At 52.4% G+C, this 11,117-nt stretch overlaps 1 protein-coding gene across 1 annotated transcript; it reads right to left on the bottom strand.

Annotated features, from left to right (window-relative positions):
* Positions 1 to 7,024: 7,024 nt before the first annotated feature.
* On the bottom strand, positions 7,025 to 9,912 carry LOC109752669 (uncharacterized). Its single transcript, XM_020311568.3, has one exon. It carries the CDS (start codon positions 9,030 to 9,032, stop codon positions 7,287 to 7,289), a length of 1,746 nt encoding a protein of 581 aa, XP_020167157.2. The 5' UTR covers positions 9,033 to 9,912; the 3' UTR covers positions 7,025 to 7,286.
* Between the last annotated feature and the right edge of the window lie 1,205 nt (positions 9,913 to 11,117).

Below are 11,117 nucleotides of genomic sequence, written 5' to 3'. Positions count from 1 at the left end.
CCCTGCGCGGTAGTACCGCATGCCAAGTGCGGTAGTACCGTGTCGGATTTTTGCATCGTGTGAAATTCAGCGGAAGTTGGCACGGATGTATTTTTATTTATCCGTGCCCTTCCCAGGCTAGTCCAATCCTGCCTTGAGGTAGTACCGCAAGGGGGAGCGGTAGTACCGCGCCAGCGGCAGTACCGCCCTCAGCCTTTGCGCTACAGGGCTGGGCTAGCTCCTGCCGTAGCAGCGGTAGTACCGCTGTCCGCCGCGGTAGTACCGTGAGCCCTTGTGGTAGTACCGCTTGTCTGGTGCGGTAGTACCGCAGGTCGCGGGCTGGTTAAGTGGATAACGGTTGGATTTGTCTCTCCAATATATAAGGGGTGTCTTCTTCCTCTAGTTGTTTACCTCTTCCAACCCTAAGCTCCATTGTTGCTCCAAGCTCCATTTCCGCCCGATCTCTCTCCCTAGCCAATCAAACTTGTTGATTTTCTAGGGATTGGTTGAGAAGGCCCCGATCTACACTTCCACCAAGAGAAATTTGATTCCCCCCACTAATCCCTTGTGGATCGTGTTACTCTTGGGTGTTTGAGCACCCTAGACGGTTGAGGTCACCGCGGAGCCACATTCCATTGTGGTGAAGCTTCGTGGTGTCGTTGGGAGCCTCCAATTAAGTTGTGGAGATTGCCCCAACCTTGTTTGTAAAGGTTCGGTCGCCGCCTCCAAGGGCACCAATAGTGGAATCACGACATCTCGCATTGTGTGAGGGCGTGAGGAGAATACGGTGGCCCTAGTGGCTTCTTGGGGAGCATTGTGCCTCCACACCGCTCCAACGGAGACGTACTTCCCCTCAAAAGGAAGGAACTTCGGTAACACATCCTCGTCTTCACCGCCTCCACTCTTGGTTATCTCGTGCCTTTACTTGTGCAAGCTTATTTGTGTCATATTCATTGCTTGCTTGTGTGCTTGTTGATTGTTGCATCATATAGGTTGCTCACCTAGTTGCATATCCAGACAACCTACTTTGATGCAAAGTTTAATTTGGTAAATAAAAGCTAAAAATTATTAGTTGCCTATTCACCCCCCCCTCTAGTCAACTATATCGATCCTTTCACCTTCCTTTCCCCTCTCATCCTTGTGGAGGAATCCTACTAGGACTAGTAGTCCTAGTAGGACTCCCCCTCCTTGGGCGCGCCCCTAGGGCCGGCCGGCCTCCCCCTCCCTCATTTATATACGTGGGGAGGGGGGCACCCTAGAACACACAAGTTGATCTTTTAGCCATGTGCGGTGCCCCCCTCCACAGTTACACACCTCGGTCATATCGTCGTAGTGCTTAGGCGAAGCCCTGCGCCGGTAACTTCATCATCAATGTTGCCACGCCGTCATGCTGACGGAACTCTCCCTCGGCCTCAACTGGATCAAGAGTTTGAGGGACGTCACCGAGCTGAACGTGTGCTGATCGCGGAGGTGCCGTACGTTCGGTACTTGGATCGGTTGGATCGCGAAGACGTACGACTAAATCAACCACGTTACTAAACGCTTCCTCTTTCGGTCTACAAGGGTACGTGGACACACTCTCCCGCTCGTTGTTATCCATCTCCTAGGTTGATCTTGCGTGATCGTAGGTAATTTTTTTTAAATACTACGTTCCCCAACAATGTCATCTTACTTAATGCGTTACTCAGTTCTATGAACTTAATACTCTAGATGCAGGCACGAGTCGGTCGATGTGTGGAGTAATAGTAGTAGATGCAGGAAGGAGTCGGTCTACTTGATACGGACGTGATGCCTATACTCATGATCATTGCCTTATATATCGTCATAATTATACGCTTTTCTATCAATTGCTCGGCAGCAATTTTTTCACCCAGTGTAATATTTTCTTTCTTGAGAGAAGCCTCTAGTGAAACCTATGGCCCCTGGGTCTATTTTCCATCATAATTTTCTGATCTACAATTTTAGTTTCCGATTTACATCCTTTGCAATCTTTTACTTTCCGTTCCATAAACCGAGGGAAATATTACTTTACCGTTTATCCATCTCTATCATATCTCACTTTGCAAATAACCGTGAAGGGATTGACAACCCCTTTATCGCGTTGGGTGCAAGTTGGTGTTTGTTTGTGCAGGTATTCGGTGGCTTGCGTGTTGTCTCCTACTGGATTGATACCTTGATTCTAAAAACTGAGGGAAATACTTACTCTACTTTGCTGCATCACCCTTTCCTCTTCAAAGGAAAAACCAACGCAAGCTCAAGAAGTAGCACCAGGGTGTACGATTTCTTCGCTCGGGGGCGGCTAATCTTCTGGATGTGGAGAAGACTGTGGTGGCGTAGTTTCTCCTAACGGACAGACTTGCAGTTCTCTCCTTGGTGCGCGTTCTGTAGCTAAAGGAGACGTGGAGTATTGCGACCCCATCTAAGAAGCAGCCAAGGAAGAAGGTGTTGGGGAACGTAGTATTTCAAAAAAAATCCTACGATCACGCAAGATCTATCTAGGAGAAGCATAGCAACAAGCGGGGAGAGTGTGTCCATGTACCCTCGTAGACCGAAAGCGGAAGCGTTAAGTAACGCGGTTGATGTAGTTGAATGTTTTCGCGATCCAACCGATCAAGTACCGAACGCACGGCACCTCCGCGATCTGCACACGTTCAACTCGGTGACGTCCCTCGAACTCTAGATCCAGCTGAGGCCGAGGGAGAGTTCCGTCAGAACGACGGCGTGGTGACGGTGATGATGACGTTACCGGCGCAGGGCTTCGCCTAAGCACTACGACGATATGACCGAGGTGTAAAACTATGGAGGGGGCACCGCACACGGCTAAAGATCAACTTGAGTGTCTTTGGGGTTCCCCTCTCCCACATATATAAAGGAGGGTAAAGAGGAGGCCGGCCCTAGAGGGGGCGCGCCAAAAGGGGGAGTCCTACTTGGACTCCCGGTCCAAGTAGGATTCGCCCCCCCCCCCCCTTCCTATTCCAACTAGGAGAAGGAAGGGAAGGAGGAAGAGGGGAGAAGGAAGGAGGGGGGCGCCGCCCCTCCTAGTCCAATTCGGACCAGCCCATGGGGGGCACGCGGCCACCCCTTGAGGCCCTTCTCTCCTTTCCCGTATGGCCCATTAAGGCCCACTACTTCCCCCAGCGAATTCCCGTAACTCTCCGGTACTCCGAAAAATACCCGAATCACTCGGAACCTTTCCGATGTCTGAATATAGCCTTCCAATATATCGATCTTTACCTCTTGACCATTTCGAGACTCCTCGTCACGTCCGTTATCTCATCCGGGACTCCGAACAACCTTCGGTCATCAAATCACATAAACTCATAATACAAATCGTCATCGAACATTAAGCGTGCGGACCCTACGGGATCGAGAACTATGTAGACATGACCGAGACACATCTCCGTTCAATAACCAATAGCGGAACCTGGATGCTCATATTGGTTCCTACATATTCTACGACGATCTTTATCGGTCAAACCGCATAACAACATACGTTGTTTCCTTTGTCATCGGTATGTTACTTGCCCGAGATTCGATCGTCGGTATCATCATACCTAGTTCAATCTCGTTACCGGCAAGTCTCTTTACTCGTTCCGTAATGCATCATCATGCAACTAACTCATTAGTCACATTGCTTGCAAGGCTTATAGTGATGTGCATTACCGAGAGGGCCTAGAGATACCTCTCCGAAACTCGGAGTGACAAATCCTAATCTTGATCTATGCCAACCCAACAAATACCTTCGGAGACACCTGTAGAGCATCTTTATACTCACCCAGTTACGTTGTGACGTTTGATAGCACACAAAGTGTTCCTCCGGTATTCGGGAGTTGCATAATCTCATAGTCTAAGGAACATGTATGAGTCATGAAGAAAGCAGTAGCAATGAAACTGTAACGATCATAATGCTAAGCTAACAAATGGGTCTTGTCCATCACATCATTCTCCTAATGATGTGATCATGTTCATCAAATGAAAACACATGTCTATGGTTAGGAAACATAACCATCTTTGTTAAACGAGCTAGTCAAGTAGAGGCATACTAGGGACACATATGTTTTGTCTATGTATTCACACATGTACTAAGTTTTTGGTTAATACAATTCTAGCATGAATAATAAACATTTATCATGAAATAAGGAAATAAATAATAACTTTATTATTTCCTCTAGGGCATATTTCCTTCAGAAGGCGGCTAGAGATCTGCTACTTGTGAGCTGCATTGGAATTTTCCCGGAAGAGGAAGGGTGAAGCAATATAGTAGCGGGTAGTATTTCCCTTAGTGAGAACCAATGTTATTGAACCAATAGGAGAACCACACAAACGCTTAGTGAACAGTACATGCACACACAAGAGCAAATACTTGTACCCAACGCGGGCAAGAGGGTTGTCGATCCTTATGTACTCATTAATTGCAAGGATCAAATCCGGTATAGGTAGATAGGCGAAAGTGCACGTGGTTAGAGGAATAATATTGGTTGCTAAAGTTTATCTCAGGATAATGATTCCATAAAGTTTATCTCAGAATATGACTCCATAATAAACTAAAAAAAAGTTTATTATGGAGTTGTGTGATCCTGCAATTCAAAAAGATCAAAGGCGTGGTTTATCAACGGCTTGAAGGTTTTTCGTAGTTCGATTTAAGTCATAGGAGAAACTACACTATTAAGAGGGGTCATTGTTGATTTGTGTTGTGTGTGAATGCTGCCAAAACTTATACACCAGCCCTCCTACACCTACCACCTTCCAAAATGCATATTGTGGTTTCTCGTACGGGAGAGAACATATCGGTGAGAGAAACATATCGATCGAACCGGTACGCTGCCCCAGAGTTCACTTGGCGGTGGCATATCGGGTAATTACGTCCAACTCCGCCTCCTTCGATTTTTGAAGCTAGGTTCGACCCGCTTCTCGTTTTTGCACTGTGAGGGCAGTTCGCTCCGCGGAGCTGGCTTCTAGGAGCTGCCGCGTTCGGGACGGCTCCACACGCTAACCAAAGAAGCTGGAACGGGCCCTTAAGCACCATGAGTGGTTGGCTAACCTGGTCATGGTACCTAAGAAGGACAAGTCATGGCGCCTTCGTAAAGGTAACAAATATTTCCTCCTTCCATACCCAAGGCTACCTAGATTGCTATGGTTCACTCATGTTGTTCGTTTTATCCTCATATAGTCATGAATTCCATGTTTAGTTCAATACAAAAAGAAATTTAGGGTTTGTATGAGGTTGTTTGCCGCATGTGTTACAGATCTGTTCGCATGTTGTTATTCTAAATTGCGTTGAAGACCTAAACCCGAGCTTTCCAGTCCATTAGAGGCTACAGAGGAGTTTTTTTAATTGCTGACGAGGAAAGCAGTCACACCATCTCTGCGCCGCCCCTCCCGCTCCCCCGCACCACATCGTTCGTCGACGCCCAAATCCATCCCCTCCTACACCCTCCCACCTTCGACGAAGCTTCCAATCGGGCGGAGCGACCTTGAAATGGTGGCATCCGACCCTCCTAGGAAGCCGCCGCGATTCGTACGGCGGATCCACAACGCGGCACACAGTTGACCCGCTCCCGATGTCAGGTACGACGAGGAATGGTCCATTGTCGATATTGATGCCGCCAACAACGCCTCCTCCAACGACCGCCACCCTCTCCGCAGCCCACGACCTCGGTGGCCGCGGCCACACTGCGCACGGCATAGGAAGAAGCGGAGATGATCATCCGGAAGTGTCAGGCGGTCGTCGGGAAGCCCTGCCGTGATGCCGCCACCTTCCGCCGCCCCAAGCACGACGAAGATGCCGTCGCGGGATTTGGCGCCGATGACGGAGGAGGAGCCGCCGGCCGGCATGGCCTACGAGGTCACCGTCAGGTATAGGATAGTTTAGGGTTTTATTCATGGTTTTTGGTTGACCGGACGAAATATCGTCCGGTATTATGTATAAATTATCCTAATTTCAATGAAATCTGCTGTGTTTATATCAAAATTCGTCCTGTTTGATCGAGTTTCGTCTGGTTAGTTTGACTTCTTGTGAAAATGTATGCGGCCTACATCCGTGTTCACGGACTCATCCCCCGTCTGTGAACGGATGCGGGAGAATTTTTACGGGTTGCCGTTGGAGATGCCTTTATCGGACAGACAATGTGTGATACACGTGTGGTCAGCCCCGCAACTCCCGTTGAAGCAGTGGATACTGCCGTACTGGTAGTACACTCTAGTGGATACACTCGAATTCAGACCCGACAGAAGGAAGGTACTCTCGTTGATTGGAAACTCGGTCGGGACAAACCGCCAAGTTAAAAATACTCGAACTCAGACCGAACCCGAAGCGCTGCCAGAAACGTATCCAACATCCCGTGTGTCTGAATTTTAAAACACCAGGCCAGGAAGCGCAAGTCGTGGATCTTGTCCAGCAGTACTCCGGGCGTGGCGAGTAGGTGACGAGCGAGCTGCTTCGACGGGACACCGCTCTCTCTCTCTGGTGCGTCTCCAAGGCACGGCTTCGTCGAAGGCCGCTCGGGCTTCCAGTAGTGGTTTGTTAATGGGATTTGATTAAAAATGTGCACGCTGATGATGCAGATGTTTGCCTCGCCTTTTACCTAGTGCTCCGTACAGTGCCTCGGCGCCACTCCGCGGCTGTCCGTTGTCGCCGGGTTGCCCCCGCCATCTGAGGCACACGTATCGGCGCCTTCCGGTGCGTGTAGAGAGGGCAGGCGACATGCCGAATGCACGTCGGACATGCCGAATGCCATGTCCGAATGCACCGCGAGATGATGATGAGATGAACCGAAACGTCGCTGTACTTTTGCCAGTTGGATCGGGTGGTTCCGGGGTACGATCGATGGATGAGGTGATTTTTCACGTCGTGCTCGGCCAGCCTGCGCGAGCACAAGTTGTAGAAAGCACGCTGGACGTTCAAGCCTACAGCAACGGCTCGGTAGAAAGATTACACGGAGGACCACCGTCGGGAACCTATCCAGATTCCGGGAGCACTGCATGCGTACAACCGGGCGTGCTTTCAGCCTGGGAGCGGGGAGTTAATTGCACGGAAGTACCATAATTGGGGCATCACATGCAGATTGGTATCACGATTGCTAATTTTTACGTGTCAGTACCAACATTGCTCTAGATTTTTGCAAATAGGTCTAAACTGCGTATAAACACGTATTGACGGTGTATCTGACTAGCGGGCCCGCCCGTCACGTGCCGACGTGGCATGTTTTTTGCAGAAAACCTCCGCCCTCGCCCTCTCGCTCCGCGCCCGCCTCGCCGCCCTCGCCCTCGCCCTCGCCCTCGCCCTCGCCCCGTGGCGGCCTCCTACCTCAGCCGGCGCGCGCACGACCCCAGCGCGCCGGTGGTGCTGACCCCGCCGAGGATACTGCTCGCCGCCGCGGAGCCGGAGAAGAGCGCGGCGAGCAGGGCCGTGCCGAGCCAGAAGGCGCGGAGGTGCGGCGGGTGGGCGCGCGCCGGGGGCGAGGGCGAGCTTTGCTGCCGCCGCCGCCTCGGAGCTTGGTGTCGCCGGCGACGGCGACGGCGCTGCTGCCGCCCCCGGTCTCGTACGCCTCCCAGAGCATGTCCATGTCGTCCGCGCACGCCCCGGCCACGGCGCGGTCGCGGCAGACCTTGAGCTGGATCCGCTCCTCGTACAGCTTGCACGCCAGCGTCCGCGTCCACTCCTTCCCCTTGGACGGCGACCGCTCGCCCGCGCCGGCGAGGCTCTCCGACGAGGTCCGCGTGTGCACGCGTCGCGCGATGGACGTCGACCTCAGGGGACCCTCCTCGCCGTCCGCGTCCTCGTGCTCCTGCTCTTCCTGCACATCTTCTTGATGGTCTTGTCCGTCAGGCTGCGCATCTTCTTCGGCCTGCACGTCCTCGCTCCTCTGTTCTTGCGGCGGGTCTTCTTCGGTCTCACCGATAATGGAGGCGATTTCTTCAGCTTGCAGGTCTACGATGCATTTTTCCGCCACCTTCGAGTGCACCAATTCTTCCTTGACATCTACAAGCTCCTGCTCTGGCAATTGTTTTCGGTCAGATTCTTCTTGAGCGAGCTGGTTTTGACTCTGCTTTTGGTCGCAAGATTCAGTCTCCAATGGCATGGCTTCCTGCACACCCTTGAATGATTCCTTCTCGAAACAGATTTCCACCGGATTATCCTCGATTTCATCGAGAACACTCTTCAGATTGCCAGATTCCCATTGCCTTATTCTCTGAGAAATCGAAGAATGTGGCTTGCTGACCCGCTCAGGTTTCTTTGCCTCCATTGCTGACACAGGAACAGGGTCACACTCCAACCTCTTCTCCTCAACCGCGTCACTACTGAATCCCTTTCTCTCTGGCAAGCTTACACTCTGTACTTTGTTGCTGGATTTCTCTTGCTCTTCCATCTCTGGCATGAATGTCTCACCTGGAACTGGAAAGCAATGCTCTGAAGAAGAAGATAAAGAGTCTGGAGAAGCCTTGAGATCCTCACAGACCACATTTTTCTCCTGAATTTCATCCTTGAAGTTGAAGATATCTTCTCCATAAAATTCCCCATTGCTCAGGAAGCAGATCTCTTCTCCACGGAGACTCTGCAACGGCAGCTCAATGGCGAACTCCTCCCGGGCGGCAGACAAGAAGCTCCCCCTCTCCTGTTCCAGAAGAAAGCAAGAAGCGCCGCCAGCGTGACGCACCTCACCCACGAACACGACCTCGCCGACGCCAGCCGGGCCGAGCACGAAGGAGCAGAGCTGGCCGACCAGCCCGAGCCCGCCGTCGGGCCGCAGCCCGGCGCAGAGCGCGGCGACGGCGTCGCCGCAGGTGCTGCCGAGGCACCGCGCCCCGGCCCGCCCCGGCGCGACGTACGGGGCGGCGGTGAGGAGCACGACGAGGAGGAGCGCCGTGGAGAGCAGCAGCGGGCAGAAGAAGGCGGCGAGCGCGAGCAGGCCCCGGTTGAAGAAGAGCGCGTAGGCGGCGTGCAGCGGGTGCGCCGCCAGGAACGCCGGCGGGGCGAGGGCGGCGAGGCGGGCGCGGAGCGAGAGGGCGAGGGCGAGGGCGAGGGCGAGGGCGGGGGTTTTCTGAAAAAACATGCCACGTCGGCACCTGACGGGCAGGCCCCGCTAGTCAGATACACCGTCAATATGTGTTTATACGCAGTTTAGACCTATTTGCAAAAATCTAGAGCAATATTGGTAATGACACGTAAAAATTAGCAATCATGGTACCAATCTACATGTGATGCTCTAATTGTGGTACTTCTGTGCAATTAACTCGGGAGCGGGAGGTCGGTAGAAAGGGACGGAGTGGGCGGGACTACGGGAGGCAGCAACCGAGGCAGGCAGCGAGCAGAGTAGAGTACGTCGGAGTAGCACTAGCTGCTTGCTGGCACGGCCGTTCTCTCCCGGGCCGGTGCACCATCGGCAAAGCAAGTGAGAGCCGCCTGCCGCGAGTGCGAGAGATCATCATTAGCGAACCACTGGCTACCATTAGCCCAGTAGTCACAGCCGGCGTACGTACGCACGTGCTGGTTCGGGCGAGGCAGGGCAGGGGAGTGCTGCCGTGTCGTGCGGACACTCCGTCGTAGTGCATGCGGCAGCTGACAAGTCGACAAGCTCCCGAGTTCGGCTCTCGACCGCCCATGGTAGATCCTGCTCACCTGTCTGTTGGCTGCTCGTGTGCAGCGCATTAGAAAACTCGTAGGATGTTACCAAGTGCAACGGGCAGGGCACCTGGGGCCAGCGGGGGAAGTGGTCGAGCAGGACACCTGGTGGAAGGATGGATAGATCAACTTTGTTTTGTTTATGGTGGGAGACCGGGGCAGATGACGCACCTAAACTCCAGATCGACATGGCGAAGTTTCCCGGTAGGGAAGCCTCGGCAACCCGGCTGCACAAAGTGAAGAAGTGTCTGGTTTCTGTCTTTTCTGCCGAGGTCACCCCGTCGTTGTTTAAGCCAACGTTTTCTTTAGTAACCCGGCTTCTGTCGGGGCATATGACTATCAGATGAATAGAAGATATACTCTATGTTGGCGTGTGCGAGCGTTCTCCGTCAGATCGATCTGTCTCTTGTCATTTGAAATGTCAATCTGTCACTAGCTATGACGATGCTAATCAATTTCATTTCTCGAGTAAGACAAAAGGCTGAGTTCGACACATGAAGCGACAATTGCTCTTGACAAGCACACATTTATAAATTGTATATGAATAGATTGTCCATTAATTACAGTCACGGATTACATTATATGCAGTGTTAGGGCATCTTCAACGTTTACCCGCAAATTTGGCATGGCATTTGTCCGCGAAGAGGGGGACCAATTTGCTGTAGACACTGATGCGGGAGCCGGCCATCCAATGCTGCCCGTATACATTTCAACCGTTGTTTGAACTAATAGGACGAAATTCATTCAAACACAGCGGATTTTCATATAAATCAGGCGAGATTCATTACATTTTGGACGTACTTCAACTAAAGGCAGCGGAGAGCGGAAAGGGAACGCAGTAATTTAAAAAAAATTCCTACGATCACGCAAGATCTATCTAGGAGATGCATAGCAACGAGAGGGGAGAGTGTGTCCACGTACCCTCGTAGACCGAAAGCGGAAGCGTTTAGTAACGCGGTTGATGTAGTCGAACTTCTTCGCGATCCAACCGATCCAAGTACCGAACGTACGGCACCTCCGCGTTCAGCACACGTTCAGCTCGATGACGTCCCTCGTGCTCTTGATCCAGTTGAGGACGAGGGTGAGTTCCGTCAGCACGACGGTGTGGCGACGGTGATTATGAAGTTACCGGCGCAGGGCTTCGCCTAAGCACTACGACGATATGACCGAGGTGTGTAACTATGGAGGCACCGCACACGGCTAAAAGATCAACTTGTGTGTCCTAGGGTGCCCCCCTGCCCCCGTATATAAAGGAGGGAGAGGGAGAGGCAGCCGGCCCTAGGGGGCGCGCCAAGGTGTGGAGTCCTACTAGGACTCCCTAGTCCTAGTAGGATTCCACCTCCCACATGGAGTAGGAATTGGAGAAGGGAGAAGGAGAAGGAAAGGGGGGGCGGTGGCCCCCTTCTCCTAGTCCTAATCAGCCTCCTGCCCAAGGGGGGGCCGCACCAGCCCCTTGTGGGCTGGTGTGCTTCCCTCTTATGGCCCATAAGGCCCATAACTTCTCCCGGGGGGTTCC

The sequence above is a fragment of the Aegilops tauschii genome, chromosome 2 (assembly GCF_002575655.3).
Source record: "Aegilops tauschii subsp. strangulata cultivar AL8/78 chromosome 2, Aet v6.0, whole genome shotgun sequence".
In the NCBI taxonomy this organism is placed as follows: domain Eukaryota; kingdom Viridiplantae; phylum Streptophyta; class Magnoliopsida; order Poales; family Poaceae; genus Aegilops; species Aegilops tauschii.
The sequence above is the reverse complement of the archived record's forward strand: the minus strand, read 5'-3'. Positions and strand labels throughout refer to the sequence as shown.

Bases quoted from the DNA above. Each gene is read 5' to 3' on its own strand.
- LOC109752669 (XM_020311568.3), bottom strand. From the start codon at position 9,032: ATGTTTTTTCAGAAAACCCCCGCCCTCGCCCTCGCCCTCGCCCTCGCC.